At 41.3% G+C, this 15,640-nt stretch overlaps 3 protein-coding genes across 5 annotated transcripts; 1 reads left to right on the forward strand and 2 right to left on the reverse strand.

Annotated features, from left to right (window-relative positions):
* Window positions 1-414: 414 nt before the first annotated feature.
* slc25a51b (solute carrier family 25 member 51b) lies at window positions 415-4,686 on the reverse strand. 2 transcript variants are annotated; one of them, XM_005719898.1, is made up of 2 exons: window positions 4,631-4,686; window positions 415-1,778 (listed from the first exon to the last, which is right to left on the reverse strand). In XM_005719898.1, exon 2 carries the CDS (start codon window positions 1,724-1,726, stop codon window positions 794-796), a length of 933 nt encoding a protein of 310 aa, XP_005719955.1. In that variant the 5' UTR covers window positions 1,727-1,778; window positions 4,631-4,686; the 3' UTR covers window positions 415-793. The 2 variants fall into 2 exon arrangements, with proteins under 2 accessions (XP_005719955.1, XP_005719954.1); XM_005719897.1 differs by lacking the exon at window positions 4,631-4,686 and adding an exon at window positions 4,294-4,618.
* A 275-nt stretch (window positions 4,687-4,961) lies between these two features.
* Window positions 4,962-12,062, forward strand: ints10 (integrator complex subunit 10). 2 transcript variants are annotated; one of them, XM_005719895.2, is made up of 18 exons: window positions 4,962-5,096; window positions 5,182-5,249; window positions 5,328-5,431; window positions 5,532-5,671; window positions 5,754-5,835; window positions 5,921-6,061; window positions 6,228-6,402; window positions 7,312-7,481; window positions 7,587-7,726; window positions 7,817-7,970; window positions 8,063-8,145; window positions 8,810-8,965; window positions 9,658-9,766; window positions 9,952-10,031; window positions 10,167-10,329; window positions 10,442-10,535; window positions 10,844-10,912; window positions 11,465-12,059. In XM_005719895.2, the coding sequence occupies exons 1-18, from the start codon at window positions 4,968-4,970 to the stop codon at window positions 11,619-11,621; spliced, it is 2,214 nt and encodes a 737-aa protein (XP_005719952.1). In that variant the 5' UTR covers window positions 4,962-4,967; the 3' UTR covers window positions 11,622-12,059. The 2 variants fall into 2 exon arrangements, with proteins under 2 accessions (XP_005719952.1, XP_005719953.1); XM_005719896.2 differs by lacking the exon at window positions 10,844-10,912 and having other exon boundaries at window positions 11,465-12,062.
* A 70-nt stretch (window positions 12,063-12,132) lies between these two features.
* tlr1 (toll-like receptor 1) lies at window positions 12,133-14,688 on the reverse strand. The gene has a single exon (XM_005719899.2). It carries the CDS (start codon window positions 14,682-14,684, stop codon window positions 12,228-12,230), a length of 2,457 nt encoding a protein of 818 aa, XP_005719956.1. The 5' UTR covers window positions 14,685-14,688; the 3' UTR covers window positions 12,133-12,227.
* Window positions 14,689-15,640: the final 952 nt, after the last annotated feature.

Genomic DNA, 15,640 nt, shown 5'->3' on the forward strand with positions numbered 1-15,640 from the left:
AAAAAAACCCCACACACTGGCAATAGCACTTCAGAAAATAAATCAAGACAAAACATTATTTAACAAAAATGTCAATTAACTGACTCACGTGTGAAAACTGAGACCTTTCTGTTGTAAAAAATAGAAAAAAAGGGAAAAAAAACCTTCTTATTTCTTTGTTCCTTTTGTTGAAAATTCCTAGACTTTGTGCACTGATAATACTGATTTCAACAGTCACTTAAACATTTGCCTTCTTATGTCTTACTTCAATCTGAACTGGTGAGCACAAGAACAATGCTCTAAACATGGGGAAAAAGCACAAAACTGTTTAAGTGGCAGAACTTATCTTCACAGGAGGCGGCGCTCTTGGTCAAACAAACATCACAGCAAACAGCATGTCCACAGAGAGGGATTCTCCCACAAAACAGGAAATCACTCAAGTTTTAAAGTTTCCTTTTAAATCTTTGAAAAAGATTGATGGAGCTTTGTGTGCGTCCTCAAACTTTACAACACAGACCAAACACGGGCATATTAACTGGACCCTGGCACAAGTCTTGCCTGCTTTTAACACTTTGACAACAGCAGAAAGTAACAATAGCAGGCAGTTATCTTACAGTGACTGTTGGCCCCAGTCAGAAGTACAACTTTACTGTTATCTTTTAGTTCTGGAAATGTTGGACAGCAAGTGCACCGACTTTACTTTACAACCTCTCATTTGTCACTTTAGACTGGCTCTGTTCCTCCGCTCAACACCCCTCCCTTAAAACACTTTCTCTTCCAATCTAGATCGAATTTTTCCTCTCCATTCCTCTTCTCATAAGAGCTTCAGCAGCAGCTCATAGGTGGCATTGATGATCCCCCAGGAGAGAAGAGAGCGATGGTAGTTGAGGTGGGCTCCTCTGAACAGCATGGCTATACTGCCACCCCTCTCTCTCCACACTGTTAACAGCACCTCTCTGCAAGGATTGAAGGCTCCACCCACCTGAGACTGAGCCCGCGATTTGACGACATTTAACGGGTAGAACATGATGCCAAGGCCTGCCCCCAGCAACCCTCCGCAAACAAAATCATTAACCAAGTTACCTGCCTTGCTAGTAGCTTCTGGGAGCTGCTCTTTAATGGGTCCCCTGAGCCCAAAGAAGAGAACATTGCTAGGGCCATTGCGCAGTAGTATGGGCACGAGGCCACGGTAGCACTCTCTCACACCATACTCTGTCACAAGTGTCCGGAAGGTGTGTGCTGTGTTGTTGAAGCGCCCGTGGTGCCGGTGGTCTTGTAGGAGAGTTTGCACACGCTCAAACGGTGTAAGGATGGCCTCTGCAGTTCCTGCCAAAGCTGCAGCAAAGCTTCTTGTAATCAGCTCTGGCACGCCACTGCTCCCAGCATGGTCTAGTAAGACTCTAGAGAAGTCCTCATACAAGCCAAACATGATGGCTACTGTAGTGCTCTTTTGGAGAAGTGGGGGAAGTAAGCCCCGATAAAGATTCCTCAGTCCATCCCTCTGGAGCTGTCGCACCGCATCAATGGCCAACACGCCATGCAGCTGTTGGCGGAAGAGGACTTTCTGGATTGGAAAGGTCAACAATATATTGGTAAAAGCTGCAAGGGAACCGCAAACATAGTGCTTCCCTTGAGGTCCAAACCTGGCGGTCAGAATGCCAGCAGACAACAGGGAATGGCCTCCTTTTGTCAGGGCTTGGGTCTGAGGTGTCCGCGCTGACTCGGAGTCCATGGTGCTAACAGCCATCAGAGGCCCGGTGCACCACAGCCTTATCCTCAAGCATCACATCAACATACTTCTGTAAATTTATGAAACACATTAGAAAGAAGAAATATCAGCAGGTGGGTTTTTTTTATATCTCTTCACCCAAACAAAGATATTAAGTATGACATTATTTGTGAAGTACAAATAAAAAATTAATCTGTGGCTCATATTCTCTAAATGTGGCCTAAAGCTGGCTGAACTTTTCCAACTCAATAACCTGCCTTAGACTTCTACAATTACACTGCAACAACTGCCAACTGATAAGAGTAGGGATGGGTACCGGTGTCCGGTGCCATCTGACATAAACGGTAGTAACCAGACCGAAAAGCAGCGCACATTTCGGTGCTTTATTTCGGTGCTTTTTTTTCCTGAGCTGTGATACACTTTAGATTCTAGCCAATCATTTTACGTTTCCCAGGATAGTAGGCGGGGCCAGGTACGTACGTTCTGTTAGAGCAGAGCTACAGATTAAAAATGTCCAAGGCGAAGCGGTCAGAAGTCTGGCTGTACTTCACAGCAAAAGATGCAAACTCAGCAGCAACAAGTGCTTTAAGCTGATACTGTGATACTGTCAAAGGAGGTAACACCAAGAATCCGATGAAACACCTGGTGACGCATAGCGTTTTTTTTAAAAGCCCAGAAATGCGCCGTATTTGATAGCTTGCTGCGAGACCTCACACCGAGCACATCTACTGCGGGTGGGTTGCCTGTTATGCAACATCCCCCAAAAACACGAAGAGGAGAGTCCTGGCCCCTAGCCCTGCCAGTGTAGCAGAAATGATGAGGATGATGGTGGCAGCAGCCGTTCTTCTCTGCGTGAGTAGTTTACGTTGAGTAGGCTAACCACGTTATTACATTAATGCATGTAAGGTGAACTAGCAAACATGATCATAGCTACATGCAGCTGTCTTCTTGTTTGATGGCAGATACTCCCTTCACCCTGGACAAAAAGGCTAAAATGACCAAAGAAAAAGTGGAAAACAGTTAAACATGAGAGGTTTAGGACAAAGTTTGTGTTTTCTCCATTGTTTAAGCACTGCTTCCAGCCAAGAGTGATACCATATATGCCCCATAGCTGCAGAAAAGGCTAACATTGTTATATTTTTACAAAAAACAGCTGAACATGAGAGGTTTTTGGACCAATTTTGTGTTCTCCATTCTTTAAGCACCGGTTTGAGCACCGGCACCGTTTCAAAAGTACCGATTTGGCACCGGTATCGGATAAAACCTAAACGATACCCATCCCTAGATAAGAGTATTACACAACTTAGCAGCCTGATACGTGCATGCTACGTAATGAGGGAAGCAAACCTGTTATGTACAGACTACACCCTTTATTTGCCTTGAGCATTAAATTTAGTTATTTATACAAAACATGCAACGCATACATCTTGTGACATACAATAACAGCAGTACAAATGGATGTTCCCACCAAAATTATAAGAAATTGTCAAAAACATCTTTAGTATATAAAGCAACAGAAAGGAGAAGTGGTGGTAATGGTGCAAGGTCAGGAGAGGTCAAAAGAAATCTACCAAAAGACTCTTGACACAGTTTTAAGTCAGTATTACAACACGAGACGACCACATGGCTGCTTTTGCATGAAATTGCATTGTGACATTGAAAACACCTGCAAGTTTAAAGTAACCAATATTTTTGTGTCTCTGCGCCTCTTTGTTGCAGATTTGCTTCCATGATATTTTAGAAGAAATTACCCAACTTCCCTGCGATGAAAAACGGACATTCCATATCCAAGCATACAGATCACTGTTAGAATTGTGACATCTAATCAGAAATACAGTCCAACCATCCCTTTTTATTATGCTGCATCTTGCATGTTTTTGCATAACTATAACAATCAGTACATTACATTTACTTTGGATATTCGACTGCACCTTCTTGCTTAAAACCTCTACATTTACTTTAAAATAAGTCATAATCTAACACAATAAGGTATTATTGTCGCACTAAATAAACTGTTACCCACTAATCTTATTTTGATCTTGATATTTTGACTCAAATTTGAGCGGAAACAAACCATCTTAACACAACCTAATCTTAGGCGAACACGCCCTCTGTGTACCGTTTCTTTAGGATTCAGTAACGTGTCGCATCAAGATTTTTCCAAGTTTTCCAAGACAAATAGCAAGACCTCTCGAACATAGAAACACTATTACTTGTTTTCTGTATGAATTACTTAGTAAGGACAAACACATCACTAAGGAGTTAGCACGCTTAGCGTAGCAGCCACACATAGAAATGATGGACTGGTTAGCTAGCTAGCTCAACGGTGCTAGTACCTGCACCCCTCGCTTACGTTTACGTTTAAGATAAAATGAGGAAGTGATGAGATATATAGTCACTGCATGCTACGCAAAGACAATTGTCCAACTAGCATGCTAAGTGGCTAGCAAGAAGAGAGTCAAACGGACAAGTGTTGATCCATGTTTGGTTGGAAATATCGTCCGCTGCCACTGAAAGTCAACAGGCAAAATAAGAGTCGCGTAGTTTTGGTCACATGAGGACCTGGCCCACAACTGAACCTTTACCTGCAGTGAAACCAGCCGCTGTCCTATCCCTGGACAGGTAGAGCGCTGCTTTCTGCTGGGTAATTGGGCCACTACTGTAGGTCGCGTCTGCAGTCCTAACAAACGCAGGTGACAGCAGCGCTTTTCCACGCCTGCGCACTGCTGTCGATCCGAAACCGTATGCATTGGGTAACGGCTGATTCGGAGGTAGTTTTGAGATTTATTTTAGAATTTATTGTATTTAACAGTGCAAACCTCAATAACTTTAGTTGTTTAAATTTTCCTGATTTTTTTTTAAAGTACGTCATATCAAAATAGTCGTGTTACAATTGTTCTTATTTTTGTTGTTGTATTTTACCTGATCCGGTAGCCATTCGACGTAGCTGTCGTAAAACGACACAACGCGTCGTGACGTCACTATCGTAAAGCTAGTGAGTGCGTCGGTAAATAGAGATTTATCTTTTACTTGCTTTCGCTTCTCATTATAAGTGTAGTAGTTGTATTGAAATAGAATAGTTGGATAATAGGCGGTGGTCTGATGATCAGTTATTGCAAATATGCCGGCTGAAAACCAAATAGCTGACGCTAGCTAGCTAATGTGGCTAACTGTAACGTTACATTTGGCTGCTACATTAAAACACGCATGCATATTTTGACATTTTGTCACATCCGGCACCTAAACCCAGAAGTATAGAATGTCAGCCCAAAAGGACTGTGAGTTTTTGGTGAAAAGAGCCCGGGAGCTGGTCTCTGATGATCCCTGTGCTGCCAAAGCCTGGCTCATCACTGCCAGGACCCTTTACCCTGCAGACTTCAACATACAGGTAACGCAAATCATCTCCTCTAGCTGCAAAAGCTGTCAGTAAAAACATCTTCTTACACATCGTATTTCTGGACCTGTTTTTACAGTATGAAATGTACATCATTGAACGTAATGCAGAAAAGACAGCTTCAGCCGGGCGGCTGCTGTACGACATGTGAGTTACATTTTTAGCGTTAATGTCAAGTTTCCTATCATGAGTCTGACCTCTTACTTAGTTTTGATTTCCCTTTAGGTTCATAAACTTTCCAGATCAGCCCATTGTTTGGCGTGAGATCAGTGTTATTACAGCCGCCCTGCGGAGTGACTCTCAGGATAAGCAGGCACAGTTTCTGAGAGGTGAGAGGGTTTTAACCCTTCATTGCATGCATTAAAAAGTGTGACAATGAACAATGCTTCTTGTGAAAATCTAAAGACTATTTTTTTATTTTATTTTCAGGACTTTTTGAGACACTGCCTGGTCGAGTGCAGTGTGAGATGCTGCTGAAAGCCACGGAGCAGTGTTTCAACACTTTGGAGAAGGCAGAGATGCTGCTGTTACTGCTGAAGCGCTTTCCAGAGTCTGTGGTTCAACATGGGGTGTGTAATATTAGTATTTGCATTGTCTTTTGAAAACTATATGTAATGTTAAAAGCTATTAAAGAACCTGATGTGCTGTTAGGTCAATTTAGGAGAGACATTGCTGGAAGCAGAGGCATCAGAGAATTTGGAGACTCCTGTCAACTGCTTCAGGAAGCTTTTTGGTGAGTACATATTGTCTTTGAATCCATTTCATTTCATCTGAAAAAACAAACAACACTTGCTTCATACAGTTTTTTCCTCCTACAGTGTGTGATGTGCTTCCTTTGGTTATAAACAACATGGATATGCGTCTGCCTGCCAGCCTAATGCAGAAATACATGTTGAAAGCAGCAGAATTCTACATTGGTTATGTTACCCGTGGGCCCTCGCCGGATGGACAGATACAAGGTGAAGATACACTGTGGTGAACTTGTTCTTTGCTTTCTATTTTAGGGCTGTCACAGTGGGATCACTTTCACTCTTAAAATTTTCAGTTCTCTAGTGGGCTTTATAGTGAAGCCTTTGAAATATTTATTTTTTCTATTTACTTTGTTTTTCTTGTTTTCTGTTTCAGGCTCTCAAGAAGGTGGGGCTCTGAAGTCACCGAGTGTGTCACGTGCTTCCCAGCGTTACGTGATTGATGGCCTGACAGAAAAATCGTCGGTGGTGGCAGAACCTTGGGAGAAACTGCTGGATATTCTTGCTGTGGTTGGGGCACGATGTGAGTGGCAGGGAGACAAGGGACAGAGGTAATCTATCACTTGGCCTGTCACATTGTTATTTAGCTACTGCTGTTGTTCCTGCACAAAGGTGACATAAAGTGTAGGATACTTTGCTCAGGGATACCTGATTTGTCTGATTTGGATGCTAAGTGGGGTCAGGCCTGGAGAGTTTGCCTGGGAATACCAGGTCCTGTAAGCACATGACCTTTGGGTGGTTGTGGCTCAGGTTGTAGAGAGGGTCATCTACCAACCAGAAGGTCGGTGGATCGACTGAATCGCAAGTTTCTGTCAGAGCGTCCATCAGAGTGCTGGTTGGTGTGTGAACGCTAGAAAGCACTTAGGCATAGGTAAAAGGGCTGTATGAATGTTTGTGTGATTTGATAGAGCACTTTGAGTGCTCAGCCAGAAGGGTGCTTATCAGTCCATTAGTTTAGTAAGTACACTGTGCAAGTGGCATTGTTGAATTTTGTTACTACATTATATGTGATGCAGAATTATAAATGGTACAGGAATACTGTTGCAGTTGTCAATTATGGCTTCTTTTGATTGTGTCTTTTTGGTTTTCTCTCATGTGCTTTGTTATGCTGTGAGCTTTTTATGAGGTATTTATGTTTTCTCTGAGAAACTGAATGCTATCTGCTACCTTCTTGTTTTATGTTCATGTGTTGTAAATGTTGGATTGAGTGTTTAAGGACCCCAGGAAGAATGCCTTTTTTAAAATTACATATGAGTTACATTGTGGGTAATAAGTAAAAAAAAATCTTAATTTAATCAAAAACAAACAAAAACAAACACATAATAAAACAAATATAATGTGCCCACATGTAAAATGTAAATAATAGATGGTTAAAATGTGGATCGTTCAATGACTTTGAAGGGATTATTTAAAATTAAATTTTTCAAAGGAATGTTTTCATGTGTTTATTTGCACTGTAGGAGTTATATTGAGATGCTGCAGAGAGTGAAGGAGCTGTGTCGCTACCTGCCTGGTCTAGAAGGAGAGACGAGGGCCCGGTGCTGCAGTCAGGTGGTCATCTGCGCTGCACTTGTCCTCTTCCGTAGTGCCTTCTTCTACGTCTCAGCTGTACAGCCTGCACTGTTCCACGGTTAGCTTCTACCTTTGTAGATCTCCATCTTCATTTAATATATCTACGGTAATCTTTTGAGTAAAATGTTACAAACAGGTTTCAGTGTTATTTTTTTCTTTTTAGGAATCAGTGGGTTAAGTTCCGGGCCGTGGATCCTTGTAGAGGATTTGAGCTCAGTGTACAGTGATGTGGAGGTGGAGCGAGGAGCACTGAAACATGCGCATAAGAAACGCAAACTAGCAGATGGAAGAGAGAAGACTATGGTGAGAAAAGTTTAGATATAAGTAAGACACTTTAATTATCCCAGATTGGGAAATTCTTTTGATTACATTTGGATCTGTGTGTCATTATAGAGCTCAGATGATGAGGAAGGTTTGGGGAAAGGCCGTGGTCGACACATTTTAGTAAACAAGAATGACATGACCAACTGGTCAGAGACTTTGGAGAGCTTTCGCACAGCGAGAGAAAGCTGGGACCTTCTTCACTCCCATGATGGTCTGGAAGCTGGTAGGAGATTTTTATGTTCAGTCATGTTGTCACTACATCAAAAGGTTGTTATCAGAACAGCTGAAAATTGTACATTTTAATGTCTCTCAAAGAGTTCAAGAAGATCTGCGCCGCGTGGAAGACAGACAGCTGGCTGTGGTTCCGAATATTCCTCACCGACATGATTATATACCAGGCAAGAGTCGTTTTTAATTTACCTTTTCTGTTTGTGACAAATCATCTGCATCCCTTTTATTTGTTAGCAGCAGCATCTTTAGCTTATTATCTTAGCTTTAGGATCAAAATATGCCATCATTTTAATACTGCTTTGAATTAAATAGCCCCGATCAACGTTGGGAAATGCAATTATTGCATAAGAAAGAACAGATTATACAGATGCAGGCACTCACTGACCACTTTGCCTTCAAAAATTCCCTGTGACATGGCATGTTATCCTGCTGGAAACAACCAGAGAAATCAGAAGATGGCTACTGTGGCAATAAAGGGATGGAGATGGTCTGCAAAAGTACTCAGTTAGGCTGTGGCTTTTAAATGATCCTCTCTGGGGTTTTTTGAGTTACCATCATCTTCCTATCAGCTCAAAGCCATCTGGACCTTCGCCTCTGACCTACAGATATACCTAATAAAGTGGCTGGAGAGTGTACATTTTAAGTTATATAGAATTTAAAGAATGAGGCAAATGCACGCAATAAAACTGGTTGAAGTTGGCAGATGAAACTGGCTATTTTAATATAATTTAAATACACTTAAGCTAACACATTAATCAACATTTGGATATAATATCTTTTCTAAGTTGTCTTTGGTTATATACTGATTATGTGCTAATGTATTATCTCCAGGGACAGTACCGCAAGGCCCTCTCTAGCCTGCACCAGATGGCTGCAGTGCAGCAGCCTCAGCCTGGGCCACAGAGTCCCTCAGGTCAGGCCAGTCTGGAGCACCACAGGGCCTTCATACAGCAGGCATCCTGCCACTACGCCCTGGGAGAGTACAGGGTATACACATGCACACAAACACACTCTTAGCGTACATTATTTTGGTTTTGTCAGGAGACATGCATATGCTTATATGCCTTTCTTTTTCATAAATCATGTCAAATGTATTTATACAGTATGTTTTAAAACAAATGTAGCTGAGAGAAGTGATGAACTGAATTTGGGAATGTGCACACAATATTAAGGCAGAAAATTTAAATAAAGAAAATAAAGACAGTAATTGATTGAATATTTCAACTTTTTTATTTTTATTTTATGAAAGCACAGCTGGCAGGAAATATACTTTACTGTAACATTTATTGATTCACATTGAAACTTTTGATTTATAATTGGTCATATATCATTTATTTGTTTTTTGTTTTTTTACATATATATTTACTTAAAATATGTGATTGTATAATAAAATGTTTTGCAGGCCATGTATGAAAAACAAATCAGTGACACCAACTGGCCTGAAGGTGGCACTACAGTTAAAATGGGTTAAAATGTCCTAGATTAAATTCAGGTGTTTAGAACAACTTGCATCACTTTTATTCAATTTTCTCTAAACCAAGCTGACAGACCTGGTCCATCACAGCTCTGTCATTTAGTCAGTTTTACTATATTAGTATAAGTTTCTTAGCCTAACAACATGTCCTTTGTCCAGTCAAATTGTGTGTAATAGTTTTGTATGGTGCTGTTTCTTTTGACAGATGGCCTGTGAGAAGCTGCTTGAAGTTGTCAGTGGCCTAGTACCCCCAAACCAGGAAGCACCAAAGACCCCAGAGGATCCGGTTAGAGTCAAGACCAAAACGAGGAAAGGTAAAAGTTTCCTGAATCTACTCGCTGATTCTGTTCATGAACAGTTTTGATTTTTTTTTCTTTTTTCGCTAATCTGAGATATGACTACGTTTGTGGCGTCTTCATACAGAGTCTGTATGAAGACGTCTATATTTATATGTTGCTTTGAGTACTGTTAACATTCCCTGTTCTTTGGTTTTAACCAGGTAATGACTTGCGATTACTTCCATGCACCAGCAAATCTGTGCTGCCGTTCTGTCTCCAGCTGATGCTTGCCTGCTTTAAGGTACATAGACAGGAATAAGTGGGTGCAAGGGCTTGGATACGTTTTCTTATGCAGACTTTGAGGAGACATGCTGTAAGGCTTAATGAGACTGTGACAATCTTTGCTTCCTTTTCCCCCCCTTTTTTGGCCAATCAGCTACGTGCCTTCACCGACAGTCGTGACGACCTGTCCCTTGGTCACGTGGTGGTGCTCCTGCAGTACGACTGGCCACAGGGCGAGATGCTGTTTTTAAAGGCAGTGGACAAAATCTGCCAACAAGGCAGCTTCCAGTATGAGAATTTCTTCAACTATGTCACCAGTATCCTTTTTGCCTTGATTTCTTGCCTTTAGTTTGGTGTAAATAAACAGTTCTCTTTGTGATTCCTTTATGTGTTGGATGTTGGTTTCCTTAAACTCATGGTTTTTCTCAGACATTGACATGCTGGAAGAGTTTGCATACCTGCGTACTCCAGAAGGAGGTAGAATTCAGCTGGAGCTGCTGCCCAATCAGGGAATGCTGATCAAGTAAGCAACCTCCTTCCCATTATGAGCGTTTCTTTAGTTGGCATCGTGACTGCACTCTCCCTTTCTGTTGGTGTGCTTTTAAAAGAGGACAGTGCTACTGACTGATCTACATAGACAAGGCCTGTGGGAAAAATTGACCTTTTAAACTGAAAAAGCTGTAAATGGAGTGGGCGTTTATAAAGAGAAGGAGTTCATGGTTTAAGTGAAGAAAGAAAAAACTGTTTTCTGACTCCTTCGTTCATTACTGTAGAAGTTCAGACGTTTGAATGCACCCTCACTGACAGTTGTTGAATGTTGCTGTCCCTCAGGAACCCTAGCCCTGCCCTGGGGGTGGAGTTAAATACTCTCCTGCTACAAGGGGTGCAGACGATGGACAGGTACCCCAGGCCCCTCCTCCCACAGTCCCCATCCCGCCCCTACCACCCCACCAGTCACCCTTCCTTCATCCCCAGCTTCAAGGCTTGTCATCCCCCAGTTTTAATTTGGGCCTGTCATTTTACATCAAGAGTTAGTCGTTCTTTGATTTCTGTCGGCGTTTGTTTATTTGAGCCATTATTCGCCTTTCTGTGGTCATCACTGTTGTTGTTACAGAAGACGATGTTGGTGTTTTTGTATAGTGAATTTAGTTATTTTGCCTTGTCATAACTCTTGATCTCATTTCATGTGTGGACATGTTTCATGTGGTTTTGATTATTATTATAATGGAATGTTTTATTTTATGTTTTATTTGAAAAGACTGAAAATGCTGTTTGTCTGATTTATGTGTGTGTGTAAGGAAAATGTAACCTGAAGTATTTATGAGTTATTTTTATTGCATAGGTTATATAATCTAAGCCTCTGTTTATTTTAAGGTATCTCATAAAACCCTATTTCTGACCATGTCTATGTTTGCATTTATTTTTTTTTAAAAAGTCTTTTTCCTCTTCCAGACACCACACAGTGACTCGAGGAATCACCAAAGGAGTGAAGGAGGATTTCCGTCTGGCCATGGAGAGGCAGGTGTCGCGTTGTGGGGAAAACTTGCTTGCTGTGCTTCACCGTTTCTGCATTAATGAGAAAATAATCATCATCCAGTCGCTTCCCTGACACCTGGACTTTAGCTTGTGAGGTTTCAGGCACAATTTAAATGCAAGTGGACTGACTTAATGACCAAGAAAGCTGATTCTCTGCAGACACATTTCCAGCTCTCTTGTCTTTCTCAGCCAGCACTGAACTCTTAACATGCAGGCTTATTCTTTACCTTCATAGTGAACTTCTCTTTTTAGAGTGTTAGCAACAATACTGATAGACAACTGCTTTCATTTTCACATTACACTATGTGTATTTTTTCTTCATCAGTGGTACAAAGTTGAGATGGTAACATAAATAACCACCACATTTCATATTGTGATGTCTTGCCGGAGTCAGTAATGACAGAAGTGCATTTTTGATACTTTTTGTTAGGTTAATGTTTTTGCTACAATCTTGAATCAAATTGTTAGTTTGTATGGATGTTTCCATTAAATGTTACTTGAATGGTTTAAACAAGTTTATGTGTTATTTCATAATTTATACATTGCAATCATATCAGATGGTCATTAAATGCTAATTAAACAAATGAGATAAACTAAACCTAAAAGGTGCCCGTTCTTTAAAGGTGTAGGGTAGCTATGACGTATTTCCAGTGTATCCAAATACTTTTGTAGCCCTTTTTTACCCCTTTAATCTGTGTCCCTCTTCAAGTCTTTCCTCTGCCCAATGCTCCTGTACTTGTGTGACTGGAGCATTTGGCAGGTCAGTCTGTAGGGCAGCTCTGAGGTTAGCCCAGAATAACCTTTGTTTTGCCCTGTCTTGAGGCCACTCCAGATATGTGTGGCGGTTCATCATGGACTTCAGCTGGTAGTACTTGGATGGGATTAGGTATTGAGGCAGAGGCTCAAGCAGTACCAGCACAATGCTGTCTGAGCCCAGAGTGAGACGTTGGTGGGTGGCGAAGTAGAGCTCGTAATGACACCACTCGCTCTTGACAAAGTGAGCAGAGAGGACAAACACAGAGCGCCTGCATTTCTCCACACAGCTGATGATGTTCTCAATGATCGTCTTTCCCGGCACAAAATCTTTCTCGTGATGACAGATTCTAAGCCCTCCTGCGGGGCCTTCGAGGTTGGGAAGAAGGGAATTGCGCACCCAGTCAACATCGTGCTGGCTATAAGACACAAACGCGTGGAACTCTAGACCCACCAGATCCTCGGGCCGAGCTTGTTGCATTCTTGCACGATGTTTGGCTCTTGTCCACTGCCAGATCATGCCCGTGTACCAGGGAACATCCAAACAGTGACACAGAATCACAATGAAAATAATCAGTGTCCCTGCTGGAACCAAAATTGCAACCACTAGAAGGCCAATGCTGCAGGAGACCTCTGGGATCGAGATGTCTCTTAAAGTTGAGTTTCTAACGTCCTCGGGGTATGTGCAGTAATAGCCCTGTGGCCAATTCAGCAGCTCAATACCTGATTGGTTGTTGTTGTTCTTTTCAGAATTGATAGCGAGCTTTATGAAACCTCTGAGAGTGCAGATACAGGTGAAGGGGTTAAAACTGACATCTAGGATATGCAGTTCGGGACAGCTTTCCAATATGTTCACAGATGGGGCATGGAGAGAATTTGACCTGAGCAGAAGCTTGTGGAGTGTGGGGAAAGTGTCACACACCGGCAGGTCCCGCAGCCGGTTAGCATTTAGATTCAGAGTTGAAAGGTTTCTCAGTTTGAAGATGGATTGCGGAACCACCGAAATCTGGTTGTTCTGGAGGTCCAGTATCTGTGTCCCATTTGGTAGACATTGAAAAACTGACTCAGTCAAACTATTAGAAGACAGATTTATATTGGTGATGCTTGCTGGCCAGATGCACTGTGATGACTGGTCATACCCTATGGAGTTGACGCTGAGGTCCAGATGTTGCAGGGACGACATATATCGAAAACGTTGGCTCAGTATCTCAAGTTTTTTAAGACTGTTGCCTACCAGAATCAAGTTCTTCAGGTTACGCAGGTTCTGACATTCAACTACGTTTTTACCCACTGCACTTGAGAAGATGAAATCAGACAGAGCACCAAAGGAAAAATCCAGCTGGCGTATTGGACTCTGTGACTTGGGACAGGTCATGTGTATTATTGGCGTGTCAGTAATCGCAACACTCTCCACTGGCATGCTGATGAAAAAGTTGTATAAAGCCTCCTGTGAGAAGAAGAAACTTGTTACCACTGCCTGGCTGGCTGTGAAAGAAATCACCTGTGATGTTTTGATCACTTCAGTTGCAAAGCGAGGAGGATGCATTACATGCACATCAGAAACACCAACATGTTTCAAAGTTGTATTTAGAGCCACATTTACATATTCAGTTAAGTCTTGCCATTTAATTGTTATGTTGGTGAGATAAAAACTCGTTGTGTGGATTTTCACCGTCTCTCTTAGCTGCTTACTTAGGTCTTTGTAGCCATTTATCATATTCATCATCTCCACCTCAGCAAACAGAGACAGAGCATCAGCAGTCAGATTACGGTAAATTTTTTGATTATGTCCAAAGGCTATCTGCAGCCTTTGAGCATGAACATCCTCCAGGCTGCCTGCTTCATAATAAAGTCCATCCTCTAGTAATAACGTCAATGTACGTAGTTTCATTTTAGCAATGTTCTTGAAGTCACCCACGCTGATGTTTTTTGCTCCAACTGTTAATCTTTCCAGTTTTACAAGAGAGCTGAACTCACTCCCCAATGTCATGGTAAGAAATCTGTTAAAGGCCAAGTTTAGCACCAGGAGGTTCACTGTGTGTAGCAAGTATTGTTGACCTGAGAGATTCTTGAGATTGTTGTGCGACAGGTCCAGATGTTCCAGGAGAGGCGTGTCAAGAAAAGTCTGTGGATCGATCTCCTCCAAATTATTCCATGACACATTCAGGAACCTGAGGTGAGTGGTTTTTTGAAAGTCTCCATTGTGAAGCTGACGTATGTAGTTGCGAGAGAGGTCTAAAAACTCAGTCGTCTGTGGCAGGTCAGTTGGGACAGAGGAGAGGTTTTGGGATGATCGGTCTACAAAGTCGTCAGGTGATGAAGCGCTCTTCTGAAGTCCCACCAACACGGCTGCTGTCCAGAGTACGGCTGCTGTGACCCTCATTGTAGCTTGTATAAGAAAATATAGCCATTAAACGGGTAGCATTTGTCTGTGTGTCATTCTGTCTGTAAATATATAATAGCTCAAAATGATTTGAATAAATTCTGATAAATGTTTGTAATGTTAAAAAGTGGAGTCATGTTAACAATACATTATAATTTGGTTACATATACCAGGGTTATCAAGGTCAACTTAATAACAATTAACAATATTGATCAAAAAAAAAAAAAAAAAAGGAGATTCTAAATATCACGTTACCTTGGATGTCTGACACTGAAGAAGAAGTCAGAAGATATGTTTAAAACTATGTTTAATATTCTACTGCTTTTGTTCGTATTGCCAACATTTAGGGGAAGATACTGATGTTGTGGGATTTTAACGATCACATTATAGTTTGCATCCAAATATCATTGCAAATTTGACCTCTGATCACACATTTACATTTCACATCTGCCTTTCTTTTCAAGAGTTTTGGAGTCAATACAGCATTGGCTCCAAAATGCATATAATAATAATGCTCGGAGTCAAGTTCGTGACATATATAATGTAGTATAATGTCATATAATATGATTAAGTGATTTGTGTCCAGTCAATTGCAAATAACTAACTTTAAATTTTAATAAACAACAAAAATAAATGCCACACATGTACTGCACCTACATGAATACAAATAAGAAAAAATAATTATACTCAAAAAAATGTCAGATATATTAAAATGGGTTTCAAACTAAACAAATATATACAAAACACAATATTATATCCTTAAAAGTAAGAAACTACCCAGAGAGTGAGCTGCCTTAGTGGAGGTTTGCACTCTTGGAGTAGTTTTTGTTTAAAATAAATGCTGTCTACCTTTTTGTTGGCTACAATTCTCAGAAACTGCTGGGGAGAAGTAAGGATTTGACTTAACGATCACTTTATAGGAAGCAGTGTGTAACAGTATCCTTTCTAAACTTGTT

Source organism: Pundamilia nyererei, unplaced genomic scaffold (genome assembly GCF_000239375.1).
Source record: "Pundamilia nyererei isolate P.nyererei 1_Seehausen unplaced genomic scaffold, PunNye1.0 scaffold00001, whole genome shotgun sequence".
In the NCBI taxonomy this organism is placed as follows: domain Eukaryota; kingdom Metazoa; phylum Chordata; class Actinopteri; order Cichliformes; family Cichlidae; genus Pundamilia; species Pundamilia nyererei.

Excerpts from the sequence above, each read along its gene's own strand:
- slc25a51b (XM_005719898.1), bottom strand. The coding sequence starts at position 1,726 with ATGGCTGTTAGCACCATGGACTCCGAGTCAGCGCGGACACCTCAGACC.
- tlr1 (XM_005719899.2), bottom strand. The coding sequence starts at position 14,684 with ATGAGGGTCACAGCAGCCGTACTCTGGACAGCAGCCGTGTTGGTGGGA.
- ints10 (XM_005719895.2), top strand. The coding sequence starts at position 4,968 with ATGTCAGCCCAAAAGGACTGTGAGTTTTTGGTGAAAAGAGCCCGGGAG. Across the intron at positions 10,330-10,441 it reads TTTCTTCAACTATGTCACCA|ACATTGACATGCTGGAAGAG; the intron begins GTATCCTTTTTG and ends GGTTTTTCTCAG. Across the intron at positions 10,536-10,843 it reads AATCAGGGAATGCTGATCAA|GAACCCTAGCCCTGCCCTGG; the intron begins GTAAGCAACCTC and ends GCTGTCCCTCAG.